Here is a 14,924-nt window from a genome sequence, read left to right as displayed (position 1 = left end):
ACAGTAAAGATACTGCAATTGACCCGTGCCTACTCACATAACAGGTCATTGATTTCTAATCAAAGATGATGTTTTCTTACATTAGTATTTGATTTTATTTATAGGTAAACAGTGTTGACCTCAGAGCTGCAAGTCATGAGCAAGCAGCAGCCGCATTAAAAAATGCAGGCCAAGCTGTCACTATTGTTGCACAATACCGACCTGAAGGTAATATAATTTTTGTTGCCTTATTAGCCATTGTATATTTTAGTTACTTTCCTTGTTTTAATTTTAAATTCTTCCCCTTGGTAATGTTTACCTTTTTATTTTTATTTTTTGAGACAGGCTTTCATATAGCCTTGGCTGTCCTTGACCTCCATGTGACTCCAGGATAATTGAATTGATCCTCCTGCCTCTACCTCCCAGAAAATAGTTATGGTTGAATGCCACCATGTTTTATACTGTACACTAGGGATCAAGCCACAGGCTTTATTCATTCAGGGCTAGCACCTATCACCTGAGCTACGTCCCCAGCCCTTAATAATCTCATTTCTAATCTTAACTCATAATTTATGTTTTGTTTTAATTTGCTAACCTAGTATTTGTCCAGTCTAAACCAATTCATTTTCCAGGTCAGAAATGTTTTTTCATTAGGATTAGGTAAACTTCATCTGCCAACTGTTTTGAGATTAACCATTATTTGGATTAAATTTCAAGTTTCTCTTTAATCTGACTTCCAATTTAACACATCCTGATATCCCTTTTACCAACTTGTTGGTTTGAAAGATTGATAAAAACAAGAAGTAAAAACAGTAATGCTAACAAAGAAAATGAAGTTACTCAGTTTTTTTCTTTCAAATTTTAGATTATACTCATTGACTAAGTTTATGATATTTTCTAGTAGCCTTTATTGTTATTTAAAATAGGATGATGTTTTCAGTATACAGTGTTTCTAGACAATAAAATTACCAACTGTTACATTTACTCTTACTTTCCTGGTCCAGCAAAATTGAATTCAGTGTAATACACAGTTTAAAAGTAGCTAACCTGAGCATTCATATAAAGTACAAGGAAGGAGCAGAGGTAGTGGCCAAGCTCATCAGGGGATGATGTGTAACATGAAATTTAACCTCAGCTTCCCTAACAGTTTATGCGTTCACTTTGAAAGAGAACTACAAAGTACGAGTGTAAGAACTGTGACAGAGATTAATGTAAGCTAACAAAACCCAGAGACACTGCAGAGATTCAGTAGGGAATACAGTACAAAAGTAAACAAAATAAAGCAAAAACAGAAAAACTAAAAATATTCAATGGCAATGTTTTCAAAAAAAAGTGTCTATGCAACATGTACATAATTAGTAGGTTGTACTTAAATGTTTATGTATTGTGTATATGTGACAACAATAAAAGGAAATCATCAATTAGAGAAAGTAAAAAGATGTTAGGAGGGGAAGAAAGAGGGAAGTGATGTATTTATATTTTAATTTAATTTTTTATTTAAAAATCCCTTAAAAGCCAGGCGTTGGTGGCATATGCCCTTAATCCCAGCACTTGGGAGGCAGAGGCAGCCTGGTCTACAAGAGCTAGTTCCAGGACAGCCTCCAAAGCCACAGAGAAACCCTGTCTCGAAAAACCAAAAAAAAAATCGTGTAGAAAGTAAATGTTTGAATTGTCAATTTAGTACATTCATAAGAACTTTCTGCTAACAGGAAGCATTGTTATAGTGGCACAGAACACATATGGTCTTGGTTTTTTGTTTGTGTTTTTGTTTTTATGGCCCTTGACTTCTTCCTAAGCCTAGCACATACCCAATATTGAATAGGTGCACTTGCCATTCATAGTGTTTCTCCATAGATGCTGAGTATACCAAACAATTTCCCTCTCCATTCTCTTTTATGGTGTTTACACTTAGTTTTATTTTGTGTCTTGTTTCTTGTGTGTGTGTGTGTGTGTGTGTGTGTGTGTGTGTGTGTGTGTGTGTGTGTGTGTGTGATTTCCAAGCTTCTCTTTATATGGTCCTTCAGATTGATCCTTTTCTCTTTTACAGGAGAGTGGGGGTCTGATGAAGATCAGTACTATTCTAGTCTTAATTAAAAAAAAAAAGTTTTAAAGCCAGGCAGAGGTGGTGCACGCCTTTAATCCTAGCACTTGGGAGGCAGAGGCAGGTGAATCTCTGTGAGTTCGAGATCAGCCTGGTCTACAGAGTGCCAGGACTACAAAGAGAAGTCCTGTCTCAAAAAAAAAAAAAAAGTTTTTTTGTAGATACGAATATTTAGTATGTGTTTCCTTTTCAGGAGTCATTTCCTTATATTTATTATTTTCCAAATTTTCCTGAATATCGTATTTGAGGATCCTAAAGTGAGGGCCGGGGGCATTAAACATTGTCTCTCTCCAAATAAGCATGAGCATGCTATTAAAATTATTTCAGATAACTCTAATATGTTACATGAAATAAAATATGATTTAGTCCCTTGGTCTTTGAAATGCTAGAGTGTCTCCTGTGGGACACGCAGCCTGTTCTTCCCCAGGAGCGGCTCTACTAAGAACAGACATGGTTTCTAGAAGGATGTACACAGCCAAGAGGGAGACAAAATTCTCCCCAGATAAAACGTAAGGAAACATACACAGGCCAGATAAAAGGTGGCAACAGGATGGCAGGTGTGAACTGATTGAAACAAAATGAAAAGATGGGAATTTTGGAGAGGTAAATGAAAACTGAAAGTAACAATGGGAAATTGTTGAAGAAGGTTTTGGCCATAAAGACAAATGTTACAAGGAATTCTTAATAGTAAGGACCATAAATACAAAAATAACAAATCACAAATTTAGGAAATTATTAGTAATCATTCTAGTTCCCTTATCTACAATGTTTAGTATTTGAGACTGTAGCTGCTTTGTAGTGATTGGTTACTCCTCGGAAAGAGCTCTCCAGCCTCACTGTAAAATGTAATGTGCTCTTTTTGCAAAAAGTTTTCAACTTTCTAAAATGCTGATTGTTTAAAATTGCCCAAGGCTTCTCCTAATCAGATTTGCAAAGTGAAAGCTAATAATGCTGCCTACATGAAATAATGAGTGTATTGTTACATATGGTAGAGCTGTGAAAGTTAGCAAGCCAACGTAAGAAGATGGTAACAGCACAGCACAGAAGTCACTCCCTTCAAGAGCCGTGGTCTGATGCATTTTTTACTGAAAATAAAACTGTAGCCGGTCTTAACCAGGTTCACAGTACCAGGGGATTTCATAGTTTTTAACATTATAGTATGGTTTGAAATAGACATCTTCCAAAAAAGAATTTAAATGTTTTCTTTTAATTTTATGAATGCTGCTTCTGATTACCTCTCTTATTTTGGCATTTTGACAGTTTAAAAATCATAAGCTAGTTAAATTTAGTTCTGTTATCTGGTTTGGGTATACTTTTCCATTGTTATCAACTTTGCATAAGGTCTGTATTTGAGAGTTTTTCTCTCACGGGGGAAATTGCAGCAATCAGAACATCTGACAATTATTGTAGAATTCTGTTTTTAATTGAGAAATGGAATAAGTTCTGCTTTTTAAATTTTACATCTAAATTAAAACACAATGAAAACTGCTATTGTTCTTTGATTCGTGGAATTTTCTTTCAGTGGATCAAATGAGATTTTTACAAAGACATCCTTCACTAGCCAGTTCTAATTTCCGGTACAATTAGAAGCTTATTACTGTTTTAAACTTGTAGGCATACTTAATGGATAGATGTTAATGGCCTAACTAATTTTACAGTTTTTAAGTCATTAGGTCAGTTTTAAGACACTTCATATAGTTTACATTTTACCTTTAAGAAACTTGTTTTTGCAGGGTGTTGGTGGCGCACGCCTTTAATTCCAGCACTCAGGAGGCAGAGGCAGGCAGATCTCTGTGAGTTTGAGGCCAGCCTGGTCTACAGAGTGAGTGCCAGGATAGGCTCCAAAGCTACACAGAGAAACCCTGTCTTGAAAAACAAAAAAACTTGTTTTTAAGGATATTTAGTTTATTTCTTTTTTTTCCCCAACAGAATACAGTCGTTTTGAAGCTAAAATACATGACTTACGGGAGCAGCTGATGAGCAGTAGCATTAGCTCAGGGTCGGGTTCCCTTCGAACTAGCCAGAAGCGATCCCTCTATGTCAGGTGAGTTTTACATATTATTGTGACATCACTTAATCATTTATGTATGCAGATTCTTTTAGTTTTTTTTTTTACTGTGACTGACTTGAATTTACTATAGAAAAATTAAGTGCAAATCAGAACATTTTCATGAGTGATTTTCTGACATTGTATCTTTCAAGAGTTAGGATATTATAATTTTAATTTAAATTATGTGACCCTTTGAATTACTAATGGTATAGAAAGGGGAAAATAAATGTGGACTAAAAATAGAAAAGCTTAGCTTAATGTTTTAGTAATGATTACATAAAATTGGTTGGGTTAAATTTACCTGCATATACTCTTATATATAAAACAACAAAATAAAAAGTAATGCTAAAAAGACTACATAAAATTCTAAACTAGTTAGGCCATTAACATTATTTATTGTAAAAGGAAAGGGAGGAGAACATGGTAGGCACTGCATCCCACTATGTCCAAAACTGACCTCTTTCCTCCAAAGAGCAGTTAACTCTAAACCAAAAATAGCCTCCTCCCAAAAAAAAAACAAAAAACAAAAACATTAAAGTGTTGGGTAACATGGAAAGATTTACCTTAATTTTCATTTTTCGGCTTACGACAAAAGAATTGATGTTTTGTATTTCAGTCTGCTTACCTCGCTTCTCCTTGGCTCTCTTGGCTGTGTGCTAGAAGTGCTGGGGATCACAGCACTTCTCCCTGGTGCTAAGAATCAGACCCAGGGCTGTGCGTGCCGGGCAACTGCAATCAGCCTTTCCGTCTACTTCTAAGACAGCTTATTGGGACTTAAGAATTGATTGGCGTAAATATTGCGTGTTAGTTAAATATTAGTAAATATTTTCTTTTTAACAAATTTTGAAGAACTCAACATTGTACAGCTGTCAGATTAAATTAATAAAGTATCTTTTAAGAAATTTGGCAGCTGATAAAGATGTCTTACCTAATTTTCATTGATAATGACTTTTGAACTTCTGTTAATTCTATTTTTGCAAACAATCAGGAGAAGTAATTAGCTGGAAAGTAATCACTATATTGGTATAGTCTTATATACTTAAACATTTGTGTTAATCTGTAGATGGGAATTTGTGTTTCTAAATACCTAATCAAAGTAGAAAATAATATTTATAGTATATTTCTTTTAATTTGTTATTGGATTATAGTGAAAGAAATTTTGGGTTTTGGGTGCTGGATTTATTTGTATTCTCTATTGTGAGATAGAGCGTCAATGTGTTGCCAAGGCTCACCCTGAACTTCTAGCTCAGGCAATCTTCCTGCCTCAACTTCATGGGCAGCTGAGACTACAAGTGTAACTCAGTATACCCAGAGATTTTTAAGATTTCTCTTATGCCGGGCGTTGGTGGCGCACGCCTTTAATCCCAGCACTCGGGAGGCAGAGGCAGGCGGATCTCTGTGAGTTCGAGGCCAGCCTGGGCTACAAGAGCTAGTTCCAGGACAGCCTCCAAAGCTACAGAGAAACCCTGTCTCGAAAAACCAAAAAAAAAAAAAAAAGATTTCTCTTATATCCTTTACCAAATCTGATGTAATCCTCAGAACAGTTCTGTAATGTGTCATTATTAGCCCCATGTAATAGAAAAGAAAAAGCAGTATGAAACCAAATAAACTGTCAAAGTAAAACAAAGTACCACAAAACCCCGGGAAGTGGTGGATCCAGCACTGACTCTGCTCTACTCTCTGAAGCATCAGTGTCGCTAGAAACAGTACTAATGAGTCAAGTGTGTCAGTTTTAATTTCCTAGAGGTCACAGTAAGATAAAGGAACTAGATATCCCAGCACTTAGGAGGCTGAGGCAAAAACATGATTGAGTTTTGGGCTCACCCGGGCTATACAGCAATCCCTATATCAAATAAAAAAGCAAACATGAAGTCTATCCTAAATCACTGACAGCAATAAATAATATACTTAAAGCTATTTCCATTAAAGAATGATTTCTGTGATTTCTTTCTTTGTCTGTCTTATATATAATGTAAAATTGAACCTAAACATTCTGTCTATACATTTACTATACTATACTAATAATTTATACAAATTATATATACTTCTGGAATCACATATATTTTTAAAATTAATTAATCCCACCATGACAACTCATTATGAACTTTCCTCTTCTGAGTTTAGAGCCCTTTTTGATTACGACAAGACTAAAGATAGTGGCCTTCCCAGTCAAGGGTTGAACTTCAAATTTGGAGATATTCTCCATGTTATCAATGCTTCTGACGATGAATGGTGGCAAGCCAGACAGGTTACACCGGATGGCGAAAGTGACGAAGTTGGAGTAATTCCTAGTAAACGCAGGTAAATGCTTTTTCTTAGCACTTCAAAGTAGGGCATTAATAAGTCATTGTTTCTCCTGGCATTTCTTTGACTGTGCTGTGTGGGCGGACCTGAAGCACATATGCTTAGTGACGTTAGCCTGATACAGGAAGTCAGATGTTGTTTCACTTGATGTGAAGTTTGAAATAGTCTGGAAAGGACTCTGGAGGTTACTGGAATGGGAGGATGTTGGTCAAGAGATAATGTAGTTTCAGTTGTAAAAGAATAGGTCCAGAATGCTACTGTGTGCTGCAGTGAGCTTGTAGGTGCTTGAAATTTGCTAAGAAAGTAGAGCCTAAGTATTTTCACCACCCAAAGAATGTTTTAAAAAATAACTGTGGCCAGGTGTTGGTGGCACACACCTTTAATCCCAGCACTCAGGAGACAGGCAGGTGGATCTCTGAGCTTGAGGCCAGGCTGGTCTACAGAGTGAGTTCCAGGACAGCCGGCTCTGTTACCAGAGAAATCCTGACTCAAAAAAATAAATAAATAGATAACTGTGTGAGATGATAATTATGTGATTACCATGATTTATAACAGTTGTTTTACCTATGAATATCAAAAATATGCATAACAAATCAAATTATAGCTTTATGGAGGGGGCTTCCATGTGCCGAGACATGCGTGTGGCAGTCAGGACAGCCTTGGTGTCAGTCCTTACCTTCCACTTGGTCTGCAACAGGATCTCATTCACCGTTGCATACTCCATGTTAGCTGATCCTGTGAGCTTTCAAAAATCCTTGTGTCTCCACGCTCCATCACTGTAGGAGTACTATAGGCATTGCACTACCATTTCCTGTTCTGTGTTGATTCTGAGACTCTGAGCTGTGCACTAAATGTTTTACACACTGAGCCATCTCCCCAGCCTGGGTTTTGAGACATGATCTTGCTGTGTATCACTCTCTGACCTTGACTTCTCAGTCCTCCTATCTGAGCTCCCAAGTGTCACTCTCTGACCCTGACTTCTCAGTCCTCCTATCTGAGCTCCCAAGTGTCACTCTCTGACCCTGACTTCTCAGTCCTCCTATCTGAGCTCCCAAGTGTCACTCTCTGACCCTGACTTCTCAGTCCTCCTATCTGAGCTCCCAAGTGTCACTCTCTGACCCTGACTTCTCAGTCCTCCTATCTGAGCTCCCAAGTGTCAGGGTTGCAGCTGTGCATTACTATACTTTAAATATGCACAGTTTAAAATTTTTGAACCCTAAGATTGTCAAACTAATAAATTGAAAACTAAATGAATAACTAAATAAATACCTTTCTCTAAATAGTGGTTTTATATATGCTTTGTTTTTCATGGTGTGATTCATAACTATTTAAATCTGTCACATTTAAATGTAACCAGTGAAGGTCCTGGTGAGGTAGCACACTTTCAATCCCAACACTCAGAGGCAGAGGCAGAGGCAGGCAGATCTCAGTCAAAGACAGTCAAGGATACATGGTGGGACTCTGTCTCAAACAAAAAAATAGCCAGTGATATAACTAGAAAATATTCTGTCACCAAATTATCTTTGAGGGATCTGGAGAGATTGTCTAGCAGTTAAGAGCACTGGTTGCTCTTTCAGAGGACCCAGGTTTGATTACCTAGCATGCATGAGGCCTGGGTTCAATCCCTAGTGCCTGCCACACAAGAAAAAGAAAGTAGAGGGAAGAAAGAAAACTTCGTAGAATGCTTCATTCCCTTTTTATTTCAGTTACTTAGACTTATTTCAAGATAGCCAGCAAATGTGGTATTAATACTTATTATAGCTAGTTAATACATGTAGGATCTAGTTTATTGGTGAATTGGATTTATACTTCTTTTAACTGAAAAATACAGTTTCGCATCTGCTTCTCTTATATAGCACAAACAGGTAGAAGTACTTTTTTTATTTGCAGTATTAAGGATTGAGCCTCCACTCCCACCCCTAGGCTCTGTGCATGCTACACAAGCATTATACCACTAAACTGCACCCTAAGCCCAAGAACAGGGCTGAAGGATTGATCACCAAGATTTATAATTATTATAACTGTTGTTAGCTAGCTCTATGTGTTTAGCAAGATCCATCTGTTGTATAATCATGTTTGGTGGAAAATCTTATTTTAGGAGTGCAGCCTTTGGCATTCCTCTTTCCTTGATTAGAATATAGTGTGCTTCAATTCAGAAATGTTTCTCTGCCTTCTTGATTCTATGGAAACCTCACATCTTAAATATCAATGTTGGAGTTCCTAAAAATTGTCATATCCTTTGGAGTCTCCTATTCTATGAAGGTTTTACATGTGCCCTCACCCAGTGAGAAGCTTGCTGACTTGAATGGAAAGAAAGAAGTAACACAGATCCACCTTGAGTTGTCCACACATGCCCTAGTTCATAAATAGTATTATAGATTATTAATTTTTCTACCATAAAATATAGTAGGAATGTACAGCAAATTTGTCTTTTTTTTTTTTAAGGTGAAGTAGTTCTTTGTTTTTACATACTTGGATGAAGAATTCATCAAACATTCTTTCTGGTGGGAAACAGCATAAAAAGCAGCCTCCAGCTGCCTTGATCAGGTCTGGGTTTCCCTTGCCCAAGTGGTAGGGGGCAGGGTGCTTCCCCCACTTTGATTAGTTGGTCCTGCTGCCACTTAATATCACCTTTCATTGTTTTGTGCCAAAGAAATATTCTTCAAAATCTTCTATATTTTTAATCATTTATTTATTTTTATTTTATATGCATTGGTGTTTTGTCTATAGAATGCCTGTGTGGGGTGTCAGATCCCCTGGAACTAGAGTTACAGACAGTTGTGAGCTGTCATGTGGGTACTGGGAATTGAACCTGGGTCCTCTGGAAGAACAGCCAGTGCTCTTAACTATTGAGCCATCTCTCCGGCTCCCAAAATCTTCTATATTTTACATTGTACTACTTTTGAGCCCAGATAGCACCAATCCTGTTCTTTTTCAAAAGCAAGGCACCAAGAGAGGATCTTGAAAGGTTTTTCGGCACTTTGGATTGCCAAGTAACAATTTAGGCATTATAATGCCTAGCTTTTTCTGCACATCGAAAAAAGGCATGGTATCCCTCCACGGTGCCTTTGACAGCTCTGAACACAGTTCCACAACTGTAGGCTTAGGAGAGACACAGGCATCTTCATTGTTTTCTTGAATGCTTTTAAAACTTATGTTTTCTTAAATAGAACTGTCTTCATCCACAAATCTAATGCCAAAGAGTTACAGTTCTTGATTTTATTTCAGGAATAGCATTTGCAAATACTACTTATTTACTAAACAAGACAACAATTAGAAAAGCTCACTTTTGAATGGTAAATGTTTATTCAATAAATTCTAGTTTAGTGGTACCGTCAGTAAGTACTGGGACAAGTTTATAAATTATTCATCCATAAACTCCAAGTATTCTTCTGGAGTACTATAGAAAATAAGGCTTTAATCTGTGAATATTAACATCCTACTGTACTCATAATAAAACATTAGCTAGATAGTTTTCCTAGGCTGTTCTGCTAGGTTGTCCTGCAGTATGCTATCATACTTAAAAACTGAAAATTAGAGGTTTATAAAAAGTTTAAATGAAACCAAATTTGCACGATTCATAGTCCTGTCATGATCTAAATGAGATTTTGTTTTGTTTATTCACTTGCATATTTGAATAGGTGACCCTTTTGTTGTTATTTCTCTGTTTGAGTGACAAGACTCTAGCCCATCCTAGCTGGAACTCACTATGGAACACAGTCTGACCTCAAGCTCACAGTGAGCTTCCATGCCCAGTATAGATGGTCCTTAAACAAGGGTCAAACTGAACTGTTTTAAAAGCCATTCTGGCACCTCTTAACCTGTTCCCAAAGACATAATGAAGGTTGCCTGTTCTCCTTCCAAATACTATTCAGCTCTGACTTGTATACTATATTTTATCTATATATATATATAGATAGATAGATAGATAGATATAGATATATATATTATTGGAATTAAGTTTAATTTTTTCCACATGTTTTTTACATTTCAGAACTACAGAACAGTAAAATTTTTCAAGAATAATACAGTATGCATCCAAATTTTTAAGTTTTGCTCCATTTGCTTTCTCTCTTGAACTTAATTTTCATCATATATGTTCTCTGCTAAGCTAGTATCTAAATGAGAAAGGAGGAGACGTGGAAAAATGACTGAAGTCTGACTGTTTTAGTGTAATTATGGAACTTAGTGCATGTGTGTGTGCACTTATATGCTGTAGTTTGCTATTTCATAAGAGATTTCTTACTTCGTAGTAAAACGATGTGTCAGTTTTATATAAGTGATGTCAAGCAAGGCTCTTAATTGCTTTGGACTTAAATAACACCTAGGGACTGGTGAGATGGCTTGAACTGTAAAGTGTCACACAAATGTAAGGACCTGAGTTTAATCTTGACACCCACGTAGAAATGTCAGGTACAGAATAGTGCACTGGAGGAATTCCAGCACTGACGAGTCAGAGACAGGACAGTCCCTGAAGTGTGCCCACTAGCCAGTCTAGCTAGATTGGTGAACTGTGGGTTCAGTGAGAAACCCTGCCTCAAAAATGGAGGTAGGGGGCTGAAGAGATGGCTCAGCCGTGGAGAACATATATTGTCTCTTGCAGAGAATCCAAGTTTGGTTCCCAACATCTAAATCATGTTTATGACCTAAATTCCCATAGTATCCAACTTTTTTGTCTTTCCTGGGTACCCACACATTTGTTCATTCTCTTACACAGGGATGAATATATGCATGCATACATACATACATACATACAAACAAACATACATACAACTAAATGTATTTTTTAAGATTTATTTATTTATTACATATACAGTGTTCTGCCAGAAGAGAGCACCAGATTGAATTGTAGATGGTTGTGAGCCACCATGTGGTTGCTGGGAATTGAACTCAAGACCCCTGGAAGAGCAGTCACTGCTCTTAACCTCTGAGCCACCTCTCCAACCCCCTAAATGTATTTTTTAATGGTAGTGAGCATGTAAGGAAGACCTCTCACAGTGACCTTTGACTTCCATGCATACATGTTTACATGCATGTACACTCACCAATGTGCATGCACAAATTTTTTAAGAGAAAACTATTCTTAATGTAGACCTATCAACCCCAACTACTCCCAAAGTAAGACAAGGTTTTGAATTCACATCAAGCTTGAATAACAGTGAAATTCCAACATAAAAGCAGAAGAAAGGGAGGCAAAGGCAGATGGATCTCTGTGAATTCAAGACCAGCCTGGTCTACAGAGCGAGTTCCAGGACAGGCTCTCCAAAACAAAACAGAGAAATCCTGTCTCGAAAAAACCAAAAAAAAGCAGAAGAAAAAGAAAATCTAGGAATCAAGACTCAGTGCTAGAAAATATGTCTGATACATGTGAGACTTAGGATTCAGTCTCAACAACAAAGTCAGTAACCTTCTATGCTTTGACAGAGTGGAGAAGAAAGAACGAGCCCGGTTAAAAACAGTCAAGTTCAATTCTAAAACAAGAGATAAAGGGGTGAGTATCTGAAATCTCTTATTTCTGGAAATCCTTAAGACAATAGACTTCTCCATAGTTTTTATTTTAGCTCTGTTGTTACAATGAGAAGGCTTACTATAGTAATTAACTGTGAGCAACTCTTGCCACAAGTTAGAATAGTAGTAGTAATTTATTATAAAGTATCTATTATGCATACCTTTTCAAATTATGTCATTTGATAGACTATTAGTAACTTTTGATGAATGATAGGAAATCAGCTTTCATTCAGATGTATTACTAGGCTTTTTTTAGTTGAATTAATGATGCGTAGAGACAAGCATATAGGCATCAGACATACTTATGTTTCAGGTATTACAGGACAGTTAGTTTAATGATTCTTCTATACGATGCTTCCATTAAATATTATTACTTGCTGGGCATGGTAGTGCACACCTTTAATCCCAGCAGTCAGGAAGCAGGGGCAGCAATTTCTATGAGTTTGAGGCCAACCTGCTCTACATAGTGAATTTCAGACCATCCATGGGTACATAGTAAGTCTTTAAACAGATGTGCGTGTACATGTTTAACTAAATCACAGTGTAAGTTTGTAAGTTACAGGTGAGGTCATGGAGAGGTCTTTGCTCTGTATCCCCTTCATCCCATAATTAATTTCTTATTAGAATCCATGTTTTTTGATGTTAGGATCACTACAAAGCTATATTTGGAGGAAATAAAGAATGTCAAAAGAAGTCATATAGAAGGCAAAAATATATCAAGTTTCTTGTGTATTTTAGGTGTTTATTTTTCATTTACTTCAAATCTGCTTGAATATGAAAATATAAGATGTTGATAGATGAGAAATATAGTAGTTATATACTATGTATGCAATTCCTAATTACCTATACCCCCTGAAACGAAATGTTCTTAAGTAAGTTGAAGAAAGAACTTTTACTCATGCTGTACTGACGTGCTTTTCATAATGTTTGTGTCTTCATTTTTTTTAATCTGAAGCAAATTTTACAAGCTTTTTATTATACTTGAAATAAATGTAAAAGCTAAGTCAGCAAATACATTTACTCTCTGTACACCCTCATCACTATACTTCACAGCTCACTAAGCACCCAGTGTGTAAAGCTTTAATAGTTTAAGGAAATTAAATCTGAATAAATTATATAATTCCATTTTTGAAGGTGAGAAATTTCTGTAAAATTAACTTGTAGCTTTCAGACAAAAACACAATTATATCTTGTAACCTGAAGTAATATATGTTAGAAATTTTTATTGGAAGAAAAATCCCAAGTAAATACACAGGATATTAAATAACTCAGTGTTTTCTGTACTTGTTTTGTATGTGTATTTAAAAATAAATCAGTACAGTAAACCATCAATGAAAAGCAGTTGCATGTTTTAACTTTCCTTTCATTCTGTAAAAAGTTAACTTAATTAACGACATTTAAATCTTAGTCTTGTTTGTTGACTGTAACCAACTTTGTACACGGTCACTGTGTTCTAACACAGCACCAGAAGTATGCATGGTACTGAGTGGGGTAAAAATACGCTTGCCATTGATGCAGAACTGCATTTCTTTCTGTAGTATTCTCTGTCCCTCCCTTTCCTTTCCTTACATCGGATCTGCAAACTTTTTTCCATTGCACACCTTTAACCTTTCAGTTCCTCATTAACATTTGTAACACTCGTTTAACTATTTTTAAAATGCTACATATGGAAATTCTATATCTATGTGTTTAATGTATGTATCAGGCGTTTGGAGCATTGTATCATTTATGTTTAGTGCACTCTTACAACATGACATTAATGATATTAAGAAATTAAATAACTTTTATTAGAAATACAGAAAAACTGAAGGTTAAATGTCTCTTCAGTTTTATATTTTCCATACACTTTTTTTTACTTGTTTGCTTGTGCTCCTTTTATTTGCACTTTTAATGAATTATTCACCTGGGTGATGTTAAATTAGTATAATTAATACATTTCTTAACTAACACACATTTCTTGCTGTCCTTTATTATGATGTCCTTGTGATATCTCATTTTGGCAAAGATAACAAAAAACAAAACATTTTAAACTTCATGTTTCTTTTGGTTGTGTGCTAGGAAACTGACTCTGACCACTGTATATGCAGTAAACAGGGTAAATAACCTTTTTTTTTTAATCATCAATTTTGCCAAAAAATATAAACTCAAACCAATGATTCTTATGCAAAAAAATCACCATTTTTTCTCTGCTAGAACTTAAATTTTCTCATTTTTTTAAATTTAGACTTAAGTTTTTTTTAAATCACATGATGCTACTTGACGGTTTATAAAAAGACTGCCAATCCAGATTTCCCACAGTCCTACTCCTCAGCAACAACATTTTTAGCTTCTGCTTAAGAGTTGTTGTTTTTTTCCTGTCTCCTCAGAACCTTTAAATTTTAAGATAATTTGCTAACTTAATTTATAAATGATTCTTTTCAAAGTAAAACTTGAGTTATAGAATTAGAGCTAAAGGTTACTTTCCTTAATTGCTTACACTACATGCTTATAAAGTACATTCAATACAGATTGGTGTCAATATGCTTCAAAATAATATGCAGTAATGGCCCCACTTACTTGTGAAAGATGCACTTTAAGACTCCAGTAGAATCCCTGAAGCCATGGATGGAACCAAAACACATATATACTGGGTTTCTCTTGTAAATACATATCTATAACAAGTATAATTTATAAGTTAGGCACAATATAAGATTAATTATAACAATATAATAGAATTGCTGTTATTGCTACTCTTGTGCTTTAGTGCATTAAGTAAAAATACATATACTTGAAAATAAACACATTGATATGAAGATGTCAATCTGATAACAAAGATGGCTACCCAGTCTTAGTCACAAATCAGTTGGGTATACAGAGTAGATGCAATGGACAGAATGATAATTCACATGTGGGGTATGTTGTAGCAGGATAGCATAATATTTTATCATGATACTCGTATCAAGATACAGACAGTTTAAAACTTGGGAATTGTTCATTTCTGAA

The 14,924-nt window shown here is 35.8% G+C and overlaps 1 protein-coding gene across 22 annotated transcripts in view; it reads left to right on the top strand.

Annotated features, from left to right (window-relative positions):
- Positions 1–14,924, top strand: part of Dlg1 (discs large MAGUK scaffold protein 1) — a 190,025-nt gene that overhangs the window by 148,027 nt on the left and 27,074 nt on the right. For all 22 annotated transcript variants that reach the window (XM_040750948.1, XM_005071570.4, XM_040750953.1 and 19 more), the window contains 4 exons: positions 105–207; positions 4,010–4,124; positions 6,255–6,431; positions 11,859–11,925. In XM_040750948.1, the coding sequence (XP_040606882.1) occupies positions 105–207; positions 4,010–4,124; positions 6,255–6,431; positions 11,859–11,925 (462 nt within the window). The remainder of the gene's footprint in view (positions 1–104; positions 208–4,009; positions 4,125–6,254; positions 6,432–11,858; positions 11,926–14,924) is intronic.

The sequence above is a fragment of the Mesocricetus auratus genome, unplaced genomic scaffold (genome assembly GCF_017639785.1).
Source record: "Mesocricetus auratus isolate SY011 unplaced genomic scaffold, BCM_Maur_2.0 Super-Scaffold_100008, whole genome shotgun sequence".
NCBI classification, from domain to species: domain Eukaryota; kingdom Metazoa; phylum Chordata; class Mammalia; order Rodentia; family Cricetidae; genus Mesocricetus; species Mesocricetus auratus.
The sequence above is the reverse complement of the archived record's forward strand: the minus strand, read 5'-3'. Positions and strand labels throughout refer to the sequence as shown.